Below are 15,944 nucleotides of genomic sequence, written 5' to 3' on the forward strand. Positions count from 1 at the left end.
ACGGACACCCTCAAATATGAAGTTTTTCCATAATATACGTATAAAAGTTGAATAATGCCTTTATGTTACAGGTTGCAGTCACCGCCAGGTGGGACTACTGCTGTAATCAATCCCATCAATGCTCAGTTCGAGTCAGAGCACTCTGCGTGAAGGTGGGAGTGTGCGGCAGCTTGTTGACTGTTACCCTTTTTCACCTGCCGTCGGCATGGAGCTCTCTCTGAGGAACAGCGTGTCAATATCAAGTTTCTTGCAAAACTAGGCAAGAATGGCCGTGAGATTTTTGAGTGTCTGAAACAGGTTTATGGAGACAATTCTCTGAAGGAACCAGCCGTAAACAAGTGGTTAAAAAGGTTTCAGGGTGGTCGAGAAGAAGTGAACAATGACCCTCACCCAGGACCGCTCGCTGTGCGCGAGTTTTTGGCCCGGGTCAATCACCCTGACAGACCACCCACCTTATTCACCCGATTTAGCCCCATGTGACTACTTCATGTTCCCGAAATGCAAAATGGTGCTTCGGGGGCGGCACTTGAGACATGTGGAAGCTATCAAGGCAGTAACAACACGGCAACTGAACATCACAACTGAAGACTTTCAGCAATGTTATCAACAGTGGAAATGGCGTTGGCAGAAGTGTATCGCGTCTCAGGGTGAGTACTTTGAAGGAGACTGTATTGTAATACCTGAATAATTGTAAAATAAAGTTATTATTCAACTTTTATATGTATTTTCTGGACAAACCTTGTAAAGCACAGCCCTACTAACTCAAGAGACAGTACTGTTCATAGTTTGTGGGGATGCAACCAGTACAAAACTACCTGTGTCAGAGCACAACAAAACAGCTCACTTCCTCTCCTCACTAGGCAGAACATATTCAAATTAATTTGTATACTGGACAGATAAAGCTCAATACATTTTTTATGACGATGTAAATAAAATAGAAAGAAACTTCCACATGGGAAAAATATATTAAAAACAAAGATTCCAAGACTTACCAAGCAGGAAAGCGATGGTAGATAGGCACAATAAATAAAACACACAACACACACACAGAATTTCTAGCTTTCGCAACCGATGGTTGCTTCTTCAGGAAAGAGGGAAGGAGAGGGAAAGACGAAAGGATGTGGGTTTTAAGGGAGAGGGTAAGGAGTCATTCCAATCCCAGGAGCGGAAAGACTTCCCTTAGGGGGAAAAAAAGGACAGGTGCATGCGCACACACACACACACACACACACACACACACACACACACACACACACACACACACACACACACACCCATCCGCACATACACGGACACAAGCAGACATTTGTAAAGGCAAAGAGTTCGGGCAGAGATGTCAGTCGAGGCGGAAGTACAGATGAGGTATGAGCGGCGGCAACTTGAAATTAGCGGAGGTTGAGACCAGGCGGATATCGAGGAGAGAGGATATACTGAAGGGCGACTTCCCATCTCCGGAGTTCGGATAGGTTGTTGTTGGTGGGAAGTATCCAGATAACCTGGACGGTTTAACACTGTGCCAAGATGTGCTGGCCGTGCACCAAGGCATGTTTAGCCACGGGGTGATCCTCATTACCAACAAACACTATCTGCCTGTGTCCATTCATGTGAATAGACAGTTTGTTGCTGGTCATTCCCACATAGAAAGCGTCAGTGTAGGCAGGTCAGCTGGTAAATCACGTGGCTCTTCTTTTGATCGTGTACACCTTCCGGGTTACAGGACTGGAGTAGGTGGTGGTGGGAGGGTGCATAGGACAGGTTTTACACCGGGGGCGGTTACAAGGGTATGAGCCAGAGGGTACGGAAGGTGGTTTGGGGACCCACCTCCTCTTCCTCAAAATCACCCTCTCCAAACCTTCCAGGAATTTCTCACTTCCAGCCTTGCCTCTCAATCTTTCTTGAAAAACCTTTATCCTACTCCCAACATCACCACAGCCAAAGCCCAGGCTATCCGTGATCTGAAAGCTGACCGATCCATCATCATTCTTCCGGCTGACAAGGGTTCCACGACCGTGGTACTTGATCGTCGGGAGTATGTGGCTGAGGGACTGCGTCAGTTTTCAGACAACTCTACATACAAAGTTTGCCAAGGTAATCCCATTCCTGATGTCCAGGCGGAGCTTCAAGGAATCCTCAGAACCTTAGGGCCCCTACAAAACATTTCACCTGACTCCATCAAACTCCTGACCCCACTGACACCTGGCACTCCTACCTTCTACCTACTTCCTAAAATTCACAAACCCAAACATCCCGGCCGCCCCATTGTAGCCGGTTACCAAGGCCCCACAGAACGTATCTCTGCCTACATAGATCAACACCTTCAACCCATTACACGCAGTCTCCCATCCTTCATCAAAGACACCAACCACTTTCTCGAATGCCTGGAATCCTTACCCAGAGTGTTACCCCCGGAAACCAACCTTGTAACCATTGATGCCACTTCCCTATACACAAATATCCAGCACGTCCAGGGCCTAGCTGCAATGGAGCACTTCCTTTCACGCAGATCACCTGCCACCCTACCTAAAACCTCTTTCCTCGTCACCTTAGCCAGCTTCATCCTGACCCACAACTTCTTCACTTTTGAAGGCCAGACATACCAACAATTAAAGGGAACAGTCATAGGCACCAGGATGGCCCCCTCGTATGCCAACCTATTTATGGGTCGCTTAGAGGAAGCCTTCTTGGTTACCCAAGCCTGCCAACCCAAAGTTTGGTACAGATTTATTGACGACATCTTCATGATCTGGATGCCATCAGATTCACCTGGTCCTACTCCAAATCCCATGCCACTTTCCTAGACGTTGACCTCCATCTGTCCAATGGCCAGCTTCACACATCTGCCAAACATCAAACCCACCAACAAGCAACAGTACCTCCATTATGACAGCTGCCACCCATTCCATATCAAACGGTCCCTTCCCTACAGCCTAGGCCTTCGTGGCAAACGAATCTGCTCCAGTCCTGAATCCCTGAACCATTACCACCAACAACCTGAAAACAGCTTTCACATCCCGCTACTACCCTCCCGACCTGGTACAGAAGCAAATAACCAGAGCCACTTCCTCATCCCCTCCAACCCAGAACCTCTCACAGAAGAACCCTAAAAGTGCCCCACTTGTGGCAGGATACTTCCCGGGACTGGATCAGACTCTGAATGTGGCTCTCCAGCAGGGATACGACTTCCTAAAATCCTGCCCCGAAATGAGATCCATCCTTCATGAAATCCTCCCCACTCCACCAAGAGTGTCTTTCCGCCATCCACCTAACCTTCGTAACCTTTGGTTCATCCCTATGAAATCCCCAAACCACCTTCCCTACCCTCTGGCTCCTACCCTTGTAACCGCCCCCAGTGTAAAACCTGTCCTATGCACCCTACCACCACCACCACCACCACCACCACCACCTACTCCAGTCCTGAAACCCAGAAGGTGTACACGATCAAAGGAAGAGCCACGTGTGAAAGCACCCACGTGATTTACCAACTGACCTGCCTGCACTGTGACGCTTTCTATGTGGGAATGACCAGCAACAAACTGTCCATTCTCATGAATGGACACAGGCAGGGAGTGTTTGTTGGTAATGAGGATCACCCTGTGACTAAACATGCCTTGGTGCACGACCAGCACATCTTGGCACAGTGTTACACCGTCCGGGTTATCTGGATACTTCCCACTAACACCAACCTATCCGAACTCCGGAGATGGGAACTCGCCCTTCAGTATATCCTCTCTTCTCGATATCCGCCAGGCCTCAACCTCCGCTAATTTCAAGTTGCCGCCGCTCATACCTCACCTGTCTCAACAACTTCTTTGCCTCTGTACTTCCGCCTCAACTGACATCTCTGCCCGAACTCTTTGCCTTTACAAATGTCTGGTTGTGTCTGCGGATGTGTGTGTGTGTGTGTGTGTGTGTGTGTGTGTGTGTGTGTGTGTGTGTGTGTGTACACTTTTCCTTTTTTCCTCCTAAGGTAAGTCTTTCCGCTCCCGGGATTGGAATGACTCCTTACCCTCTCCCTTAAAACCCACATCCTTTCGTCTTTCCCTCTCCTTCCCTCTTTCCTGAAGAAGCAACCATCAGTTGCGAAAGCTAGAAATTCTGTGTGTGTGTTTTATTTATTGTGCTTATCTACCGGCACTTTCCCGCTTGGTAAGTCTTGGAATCTTTGTTTCCAATACATTTTTTGAAACATAAATGAAAAAAATTAATGACCAGATGAATTAGAAGCTTAAATTGTTCTGTCACATAAATTTTAAGAAGAATGGAAAGAGCAAAGAAGATGGCATTTCAATAGGAATTATTAATACCGGAGGAAAAGTAGTAGCCAAGGAATTTAAAATACCATTTTTACCGAACATTTGAAGAATAATGTAAGTCCCCAAACCACCACTAACACAATTTTTGTGCTAAACAAACTGATGGTTATAGACTTGTCAGCCTCATCTCCATAATATACAGGATATTCATCTACCTGTTTCCAGTGTCTATGCTCACCCAGCAACCTCAGTTTATGTTTTAGTGAAACTGATTACGGTTATCACCATCAGCCAACTAGACAAGACCATAAACTCATTTCCATTTTGGTTTACTACTTGCCACAGTACTTCCTATCAATCATGTAACGTCATTTACTGTGGCCTTACCATACTTTTATCAAAAGGAAACGTCTCTTGGTAAAATTACAAAATGATGTGACTGAATTGCTGACACTCTACATCACACCCCATACTATGTAGCAATATTCCAGAAGAGAGTGGTCAAGTGTAGTGTAGGGAGTATCTTTAGTACATTTGTACCATCTTCCAAGTGAGCTCTGCCAATAAAATACAGTCTTTCACTCATCTTCAACACAACATTATCTATGTGATAGTTTCAATTTTAGCTGCTTGTAACTGTAATCCCTTGATATTTAGTTGCACCCAAACCTTTAAATTTGTGTTATTTATCATGTAACCACAATTTAATGTGTTCTTTTTAGTATTCTTATGAAAGGAACTCTCACGTTTTATTGTTCAAGGTCAACTGTCACTTTTTGCACCATACAATATCTTGTATAAATATACACTGAAGGGCCAAAGAAACTGGTACATCCGCCTAATACTGTGTAGGGTCCCAAGAAGCTCACAGGTGTGCCACAACATGATGTAGCATGGACTTGACCAATGTCTGTAGTAGTGCTGGAGGGGATTGACACCATGAATCCTGCAGGGCTGCCCATAAATCTGTAAGAGTACAACTGGGTGGAGATCTCTTCTGAACAGCACAGTGCATGACATCCCAGATATGCTCAATACTGTTCATGTCTGGGAAGTTTGATGGCCAGTGAAAGAATTTAAATGCAGAAGTGTGTTCTGAAGCAACTCTGTAGCAATTCTGAATGTGTGGGGTGTCACATTGTCCTGCTGGAATTGCCAAAGTCCATCAGAATGCACAATGGACATGAATGGATACAGGCCATCAGACAGGATTCTTACACACGTTACCTTTCAGAAACTTATCTAGACATATCAGGGGTCCCATATCACTCCAACTGCACACGCCCCACACCGTTACAGAGCCATTTAAACTCTTGTATCATATTAAAGACATTCTCTTCTCTATTCCACCACAATACAAAATGAGCTACCCATCCTTGAACTTTTTCAATGTCCTTCGCCAATTATATCCATAAAGGAGCACAATATTCATCTTTAGGAAAAATGTCACTGCTTTTCTGCTACCATTTAGGGTACATTTCCTTCAGGCAACCACTTGATACTGTTAGGGGTGGTGCCTACTTCTTACTGCTAGTAACAACTACTATTGTCCCATTCCTACTGTCTGTACGCAGTCTCTGAAAGCTGGACACGCACGGTCAAACTACTTGCATATGGATGACAGTTGTGTGTCCAATGCTCCAAACCAATAGCCAAGCTGTGGCCCTCAGCAGACATAATAGGTAAACAAGTGCTGATGCCAAGTGGTACTATGCCATGGAGGCAAACAGACTGTTGCAAGACTAAACCACTATGTTAAGGTTTAACTGTTGTTGTTGGAAATTCTTGTTTCTCTATATATCTAAAAGCTGCAATCACAGGCTGTACTTAATTAGAATCCTGAGACTGTACTAGGCTATCTGCCACCTTTATCACACTGTCTCAAGAAGGCCAAAACTTAAGATATAATACATCATGTGGTGTTCTTTACTAAAGCAACTCTCTGTAATTACAAATTATCTGGTTGGCCCAGACAGGTTTGATGATGGCATTTGTCACACTGGCCTTTACACACTGGGGGATGAATGACACACTCAATGTGTCTGTCGAGGACTCTTCCTTTACCTGAGCAAACGGCAAAGTGTGGTAAGAAAGCTGTGATAGTGGTTACTTCCTTTTATTTGCTTTGTTCCCTCAGCTGGACTTGTATTTAGTGGAATGTATGATGATTTTGTCTTTCAGAATAGTCATCTGGGGAGAAAGCCCGAAGAGTCACACACAGTAACTTTACCTTTACAGAGAGGTGGCACATCACATACTCAAGTTCAGGATGCTACTTAACATGAAAGGCAGAACACTGCATTCACTTGCTTATTAAGATGCCATGATGAGCAAATTACTTCCATTTGCCAAGGGTGAACTTCACACGGTTTATACAGCTGCCACGACAAAGCATTGGGCAAGTACAGCCCTGGTACGAGACAGGACATGCTATACTGAAACTAAACTGGACTTCAGTGTCAAAGAGATTACTAAAATTAATCTGAAGATACCATTGGAGGTCGCAGAATTATACTAGTACTGAGCAGATAGCGTAACATGGGTACTAGCAAATTGGATTTAAAGAGAGAGAGAGAGAGAGAGAGAGAGAGAGAGAGAGAGAGAGAGAGAGAGGGAGAGCTGTGAATGTGTTTTTTCTGTCTACTCATTACATTTCTATTCTGTTTACTGATGATTTGTTCACGTATCTGATATCACAATACATTCATAAACAATGTTCACAGCATATCATACCCAAGAGAGTACATGTGCTGTAGGTTTTGCTTCATTTTATGTTCAATGCACCATAAGAGTGACTGAACTTTGGAGAATCTGGGATAGAATAACATTTCACTGATGTTGTCCTATGTAAAACGTTGACTGGCAATGGCAAGAAAAGCATTTCTGAAGAAGAGAAATTTGTTAACATCGAATATAGATTTGTGTGTTAGGAAGTCTTTTCTGAGGATATCTGTGTGGGGTGTTGCTGTGTACTGAAATGAAACATGGACGATATACAGATTACACAAAAAGAGAATAGAACCTTTCGGGATGTGGTGCCACAGAAGAATGTCTAAGATTAGACCGGTACATCACATAACTAATGAGGACGTACTGAAGAGAATTGAGAAGAGAAGAAACCTGTGGCACAATTTGACCAACAGAAGGGATCACTTGATAGGACACATTCTGAGACATCAAGGGATAACCAACTTCGTACTGGAGGGAAGTGTAGGAGGTAAAAATCGTGGAGGGAGACCGAGAGATGAACACAGTAAACAGATTCAGAAGGATGTAGGTTGCACTAGTTATTCGGAGACAAAGAGGCTCACACAGGGTGGAGCAGCATCAAATCAGTTTTTGGACTGAAGACCACAAAAACGACAATATCTTACAAGCTACATAATCAATAACAAAATAGTCACATGCAACGACTCTCGGACCAAAATTCTGCCCATACATCCATTTACTGTAGTGTCTTTATCAAGCTCTACTGTCAGTTAGAATTACTTCTGTGACTTACCAGCGGTGATCTAGAGCGATGCGGAGATGGTGATCGTCTGCTACCACTGCGACTATTCCTAGGAGGACTTCTCCTTGGGCTCCTGCCAGTGTCAATGTAACAATATAAATGTACTAATACAGTAAGTTTACAGTGTGAGTGCATGCACTTCCCACATACAGTTTACTACAATTCTTTAACAAATTTAGACTTACACAAAACACAATAATAGGAACATGACAACCCTCCAATTCAAAAAGTCCTCATTATATTACTGTATTGTAACTACACTTAGGGGGAAAAACTTATTTCATTTGTAGAACACGTATGGTCACAAACAACTTACCATAATATCTTTATCTGTATAAATTCTTTTAGAATCACGTAGTATTTTGTAAGTTTCATTTCACATCATTTTCTAACTGTAGAAATATGTAAAAATGTGAGAGATAAATGAATACTCTAAACAACCCAGCCTCAGTAGAGTTAATAGTCATGCATGTTTGGATGATTTGTATAGGTTGATATGGAAGCAAATGGAAAATTACCGCACTTGCCAAAAGAGAGTGTATTAGTCAGTTGGTGGATAGAAAGTCATAAACTGTTAGCAGAGCAGCACGCACTCAGTACCAGTATCGATCGTGCTCTGCAGTAATAGTTTCTGCCGTTATGTCAGTCAGTATGTAGCAGTAAATCGTACATACACAGAGAGATACTGAACAGTGCTTAAAACTGTTGGTAAAAAGTAGTTCGTAGAGACTGAATGGACAGAGTTGTGTGTTCTGTACAACCTGGCTCATGTCAACAATATACAGTGAAACCTCTTTATAACGTTCCTCCATATAATGTTTTCCTCTATGTTACGTCCGCTTTTTTCGGTCCCGACTAAAGGCCCATATAAACAATGTTAAATTTTCCTCTTTACTGCGTTTCCTCTATATTACAGTTTCCTCCATGTAACGCTCATATTTTTGGAACCCAGGTCAATTATTTACCTCTTTATAGCGTTTAAGTAACTGGATATAGACGCATCATTTTCCATTGTGTGGTTTCACAGTTTGCACTCGCTCGGAAAGCCCGCGCTCAGCGTATTTCATATGTCAGCGGCAAAACCCGGTCACGTGACATGTGACGCACATTCTGCTTGCGATCTTTTTGGCGCCATTTCAGTCGATGCTTAGCATTAGTACTTAGTAGCGTGTTGTGTTAGCTGAGCAGCAAACAAGTTTTTTTAAAGCTTCCATCAGTGGACATGGGTGAAAAGCGGAAGAATATTTCTCTGGAAGAGAAAGTTTCTATTATTAAAAAAGTGGAGGCATCTCCTGGCGTAAGTCGCGTGGAGCTAGCGAAGCAATTGGGACTGGCCCCTTCAACACTCAACACTATTATGAAAAAGAGATCGTCGATAATGGAAGGTTTTGAGAATTGTGGAAATTCAAAACGTATGCGTTTGAAACAATCGACTTACGACGAAATGGAGAAAGTTTTATTAACTTGGTTTCAGCAAGCACATGCTGCAAACATTCCTATAAACGGAACTATTTTGAAGGAGAAGGCGCTTCAAATATCACTTCAGTTAGGAATGGACGATTTTAAGGCGTCCAATGGAGGGATTGATAAATTTCGACAGCGTCATGGTGTTGTGTACAAATCAGAATGTGGAGAAAGTAAAAGTGTAGACGAACCAACTGTAGCTCAATGGATACAGACTCTCCTTAATCTGATACAGGGCTACAAACTGCGTGACATTTATAACGCTGACGAAACCGGCATGTTTTTCAATTTAATGCCAGATAAGACATTTACTTTTCGTGGGGAAAATTGCCATGGCGGTAAGAAGAGCAAGGAAAGTCTTACAGTTTTGTTGTGTACAAACGCTGATGGCAGTGAAAAACTGAAACCTTTTGTTATCGGGAAGCCAAAAAATCCGAGGTGCTTCAAAAACATTTCCACGTTTCCGTGCAAATATACAAACAATGCCAAGGCATGGATGACGAGTGAAATATTTTTACATTTTCTAAGAGAATTTGACGCCAAAATGGGGAGTGCTGCAAGAAAAGTGCTGCTGTTTGTGGATCGATGTGCGGCACATCCACCAGACGTACCCTTTCTGAGAAATGTTAAAGTAATTTTCCTGCCACCCAACTGCACCAGCCGTCTGCAACCTTTAGGCTTGGGCATAATACACGCCCTTAAGGTTAAATATAGGACAGCCCTTGTAAAAAAGGCCTTGAATTTGATGGACCAAAGAAAACCGGGAAGCCAGCAAAGGTCACAACTGAAACTGAACATTTTACAGGCAATAAATTTAATTATGTACTCGTGGACGGAAGTAAGTGCTGAAACTATTAAAAACTGTTTCACAAAAGCGGGATTCTGTGAGAATGAGGTGGCAGCTCCTGTGGAAGAAGTTGCAAGTGATTTGCAAGAGTTTCACCAATTAATAGGCAGTGATTCTGTCACTTTTGAGGACTTTGTGGCTGTGGATGACAACGTGGCAACCACAGGAGTACAAAGTATTGAGGAGCTGACTGCAGAGAGAAGCTTGGAGAGTAATAGTGAAAGTGACAGTGACAAGGAAGATGACCCTGTGCCCTCATATACTAAGGCAACTGAAGCCTTTGAAACATTCAGGAGGTACATGATGGCCCATAGACTTGAGGACAGAACCGTAGTTCAACTTGCTCATTTGGAGCAAGAAATGATTGCCATAGAGCCTAGGAGAAACAGAAAACAAGCAAGCCTGCTTGAATATTTAAAAAAAAATCATAAGTATGTTATTTTCAGATTGCTTAGGTTCCTAGAGTTTTGTGCAAATTTAAGTTCCATTTCATAATTTAATTATTGAAGTATTTTTTTTTAATCTGTACCATTTACTGTGTTTTTATGTAATATGTTCAGTAAATATAAACAAAATTTGGCTCATATTCTATAATTGGGTCAACTGAAGAATGGGGGCACCACCTGTCATCTTTGGAGAATGATGTCAATCTTAAGAATCTCTTGTAACTTTTTACTGTACAAACTGATCCATTTACTTTTACCCATCCACCTACCGAGCCCCATGTTTTAATAATAATAATAATAATAATAATAATAATAATAATAAAAACACTAATCACTTGATACATTGATCATTTGCAATGAATATCATATATTGTGAAAATTTAAAACGTCATGTATGGCACCATTTGTCAAAGCTGATTAGTGGTATCCTGATCTTCAGTAATGCCCTATAATTATTATTTGGAAGCCTTCCTCTTTATAGTGTTTTCCTCTATACAGTGTTCAGAATTTGTGGTCCCCTGAAAAACGTTATATAGAGGTTTCACTGTATCAGAACAGAATTGCTCAAGAGATCATAGCCTGACAAGACAAATTTAGTTACGATATTGCAGTGCCTGGGTTGTTCCGAATTACAATGCACTGTTCCTTTGGACACACACAGGCACTGTGGAACTATACACTGTAATTCAGAATATCACGGGCACTGCAACATTGTATTTATATTTTTTACAGACAAGGGATGCTGAAATAAAATGTCTCCTCCGTACTGGAATGTATGTAATGAACAAATGAGTACAAGTTATAGACACATGGTTGACGACATTTGGAAGTTTGGGTCTGGCTATGAGTCATGCTCAAATAGCCAAATGGTAAGGCGACCACTTGTGGTAAGTCGATAATCTGGGTTCATGTCATGGTCCAGCACAAATTTTCATTGTCATCATTCCATTATACAACTGATGGTTGCCCATATCACAACTGTGAATACATTTAATGAATGCGCAATTAGTACATGATCTGTACAAAATGGACTGCTATTAGTGAACAGCAACTAAATGAGCATAAAACTTTGTCAACTTTGCCCCATGGTCACATCTAAGTATTGTATTAGTTATATTGTCTTGTGCAACTATTAAGTATACAGAAAATAATATACCTTTTTGTTCTTTATAGCTAAACACTACCCTGCCATTTCCTTTGTAGTATTTTCCAGTATGTATATATCATGTACTGTGGACAATAAAGTGATTCAATTACTTAACTGGCTATTAATGCTGCTTTATAATTCCCTAATTTTAGTTCAGAACAAAGTTAAATATTCATAACCATGTTGTTCAGTAAAATGTGTGTCTCCTTGTGTCTGTGTATGTGCGGATGGATATGTGTGTGTGTGCGCGAGTGTACATCTGTCCTTTTTTTCCCCTAAGGGAAGTCTTTCCACTCCCGGGATTGGAATGACTCCTTACCCTCTCCCTTAAAACCCACATCCTTTCTTCTTTCCCTCTCCTTCCTGAAGAAGCAACCATCGGTTGCGAAAGCTAGTAATTCTTTGTGTGTGTTTGTGTGTTTTGTTCATGTGCCTGTCTGCCGGCGCTTTCCCGCTTGGTAAGTCTTGGAATCTTTGTTTTTAATATATTTAAAGGATACTATATTCAAATGTCCAGTTGTAATGTTTAGGCCCTTTTAGCAAATACAAGAGGTGAGCCTATTTACTAAGATCATGCAAGTCAACTACATGGTAAAAGAAACTTTCTTTGTGTGCTACCTAAACGGTCAATTAAAGATAACAATACTGAACTGTATATACTTTGGAAATTGTAGCATATAAATCATTTAATACATACAACATTTAACTCCCCCCCCCCCCCCATGAACCATGGACCTTGCCGTTGGTGGGGAGGCTTGCGTGCCTCAGCGATACAGATAGCCATACTGTAGGTGCAACCACAACGGTGGGGTATCTGTTGAGAGGCCAGACAAACATGTGGTTCCTGAAGAGGGGCAGCACATTTTCAGTAGTTGCAAGGGCAACAGTCTGGATGATTGACTGACCTGACCTTGCAACATTAACCAAAACGGCCTTGCTGTGCTGGTACTGCGAACGGCTGAAAGCAAGGGGAAACTACGGCGGTAATTTTTCCCCTAGGGCATGCAGCTTTACTGTATGATTAAATGACGATGGTGTCCACGTGGGTAAAATATTCCGGAGGTAAAATAGTCCCCCATTCGGATCTCCGGCGGGGACTATTCAAGAGGATGTCGTTTTCAGAAGAAAGAAAACTGGAGTTCTACGGATCGGAGTGTGGAATGTCAGATCCCTTAATCGGGCAGGTAGGTTATCATCATCATCATTTAAGACTGATTATGCATTTCAGCGTTCAGTCTGGAGCATAGTCCCCTGATAAAATTCCTCCATGATCCCCTATTCCGTGCTAACATTGGTGCCTCTTCTGACGTTAAGCCTATTACTTCAAAATCATTCTTAACCGAATCCCGGTACATTCTCCTTGGTCTACCAGACAGTAACTTCCTCCTAGGCACCTGGTCATATGCCTTTTCTAGATCTATAAAGCATAGATACAATTCCCTGTTCCACTCGTAACACTTCTCCTTTATTTGCCGTAAGCTGAAGATCTGGTCTTGACAACCTCTAAGAGGCCTAAACCTACACTGATTTTCATCCAATTTGTCCTCAACTAATACTCGCACTTTCCTTTCAACAATACCTGAAAAGATTTTACCCACAACGCTGATTAAAGAGATACCTCTGTAGTTGTTACATTGTTTTTTGTTTTCATGTTTAAAGATTGGTGTGATTACTACTTTTGTCCAGTCTGATGGAACCTGTCCCGACTCCCAGGCCATTTCACTTATAATGTGTAGCCATTTAAGACCTGACATTCCACTGTACTTCATGAATTCCGACTTAATTTTATCCACCCCAGTTGCTTTATTGCACTGCAATCTATTGACCATTTTCTCCACTTCCTCAAAAGTGATCCTATTTCCATTATCATTCCTATCTCATTGTACATCGAAATCTGAAACATTACTGATCGTATTTTCACCTACATTGAGCAACTGTTCAAAATATTACCTCCATCTGCCCAAGGCATCAACAGGATTCACCAGCAGTTTTCCTGACCTGCCCAAAATACTTGTCAATTCCTTCTTACTTCCCTTTCGAAGACCGCTAATTACACTCCAAAATGTTTTTCCAGCAGCTTGGCCCAAAGTCTCCAACCTGTTTCCAAAGTCTTCCCAAGATTTCTTCTTGGATGCTGTAATTATCTGTTTGGCTTTGTTTCTTTCTTCAACATAACTTTCTCTGTCTACCTGAGTTCTAGTATGTAGCCACTTTTGATACGCCTTCTTTTCCTTTTACATGCTGCCTTGACTGTATTATTCTACCAAGCTGTTTGCTTCATCCTACTTTTACACACCACTGTTCCAAGACATTCTTTAGCCACTTCTAGTATTGTGTAGGTAGGTTAGAAAATTTTAAAAGGGAAATGGATAGGTTAAAGTTAGATATAGTGGGAATTAGTGAAGGTCGGTGGCAGGAGGAACACGACTTCTGGTCATGTGACTACAGGGTTATAAACACAAAAACAAATATGGGGTAATGCAAGAGTAGGTTTAATAATGAATAGAAAAATAGGAATGTGGGTAAGCTACTACAAACAGCATAGTGAATGCATTATTGTGACCAAGATAGATACAAAGCCCACACCTACTACAGTAATACAAGTTTATATGCCAACTAGCTCTGCAGATGACGAAGAATTTGAAAAAATGTATGATGAAATAAAAGAAATTATTCAGATAGTGAAGGGAGACGAAAATTTAATAGTCATGGGTGACTGGAATTCGAGTGTAGGAAAAGTAAGAGAAGGAAACCTAGTAGTTGGATATGGATTGGGGATAAGAAATGAAAGAGGAACCCGCCTGGTAGAAATTTACACAGAGCGTAACTTAATCATAGCTAACACTTGGTTCAAGAATCATAAAAGAAGGCTGTATACATGGAAGGAGCCTGGAGATACTGACAGGTTTCAGATAGATTATATAATGGTACGACAGAGATTAAGGAACCAGGTTTTAAATTGTAAGATATTTCCAGGGGCAGATGTGGACTCTGGCCACAATCTATTGGTTATGAACTGTAGATTAAAACTGAAGAAACTGCAAAAAGGTGGGAATTTAAGGAAATGGGACCTGCATTAACTGACTAAACCAGAGGTTGTACAGAACTTCAGGGAGAGCATAAGGGAACAACTGACAGGAATGAGGGACAGAAATACAGTAGAAGAAGAATGGGTAGCTCTGAGGGATGAAGTAGTGAAGGCAGCAGAGGATCAAGTGGGTAAAAAGACGAGGGCTAGAAGAAATCCTTCGGTAACAGAAGAAATATTGAATTTAATTGATGAAAGGAGAAAATATAAAAAATGCAGTAAATGAAGCAGGCAAAAAGGAATACAAACATCTCAAAAATGAGATCAACAGGAAGTGCAAAATGGCTAAACAGGGATGGCTAGAGGACAAATGTAAGGATGTAGAGGCTTATCTCACTAGGGATAAGATAGATACTGCCTACAGGAAAATTAAAGAGACCTTTGGAGAAAAGAGAAGCACTTGCATGAACATCAAGAGCTCAGATGGAAACCCAGTTCTAAGCAAAGAAGGGAAAGCAGAAAGGTGGAAGGAGCATATAGAGGGTCTATACAAGGGCGATGTACTTGAGGACAATATTATGGAAATGGAAGAGGATGTAGATGAAGATGAAATGGGAGATATGATACTGCGTGAAGAATTTGACAGAGCACTGAAAGATCTGAGTCGAAACAAGGCCCCCGGAGTAGACAACATTCCATTGGAACTACTGACAGCCTTGGGAGAGCCAGTCCTGACAAAACTCTACCATCTGGTGAGAAAGATGTATGAGACAGGCGAAATACCCTCAGACCTCAAGAAGAATATAACAATTCCAATCCCAAAGAAATCAGGCATTGACAGATGTGAAAATTACCAAACAATCAGTTTAATAAGCCACAGCTGCTAAATACCAACGCGAATTCTTTACAGACGAATGGAAAAACTAGTAGAAGCTGACTTCGAGGAAGATCAGTTTGGACTCCATAGAAATACTGGAACACGTGAGGCAATACTGACCTTATGACTTATCTTAGAAGAAAGATTAAGAAAAGGCAAACCTACGTTTCTAGCATTTGTAGACTTAGAGAAAGCTTTTGACAATGTTGACTGGAATACTCTTTTTCAAATTCTAAAGGTGGCAGGGGTAAAATACAGGGAGTGAAAGGCTATTTACAATTTGTACAGAAACCAGATGGCAGTTACACAGTGTCTTGAAAGGAGGATACAAGATGAACGTCAACAAAAGCAAAACGAGGATAATGGAATTT

The 15,944-nt window shown here is 41.7% G+C and overlaps 1 protein-coding gene across 16 annotated transcripts in view; it reads right to left on the reverse strand.

Annotated features, from left to right (window-relative positions):
* LOC126285428 (serine/arginine repetitive matrix protein 1-like) overlaps positions 1-15,944 on the reverse strand; it is a 160,318-nt gene that overhangs the window by 36,267 nt on the left and 108,107 nt on the right. For all 16 annotated transcript variants that reach the window (XM_049984804.1, XM_049984802.1, XM_049984801.1 and 13 more), the window contains one exon: positions 7,756-7,837. In XM_049984804.1, coding sequence (XP_049840761.1) covers positions 7,756-7,837 — 82 coding nt within the window. The remainder of the gene's footprint in view (positions 1-7,755; positions 7,838-15,944) is intronic.

The sequence above is a fragment of the Schistocerca gregaria genome, chromosome 8 (genome assembly GCF_023897955.1).
Source record: "Schistocerca gregaria isolate iqSchGreg1 chromosome 8, iqSchGreg1.2, whole genome shotgun sequence".
Classification (NCBI taxonomy): domain Eukaryota; kingdom Metazoa; phylum Arthropoda; class Insecta; order Orthoptera; family Acrididae; genus Schistocerca; species Schistocerca gregaria.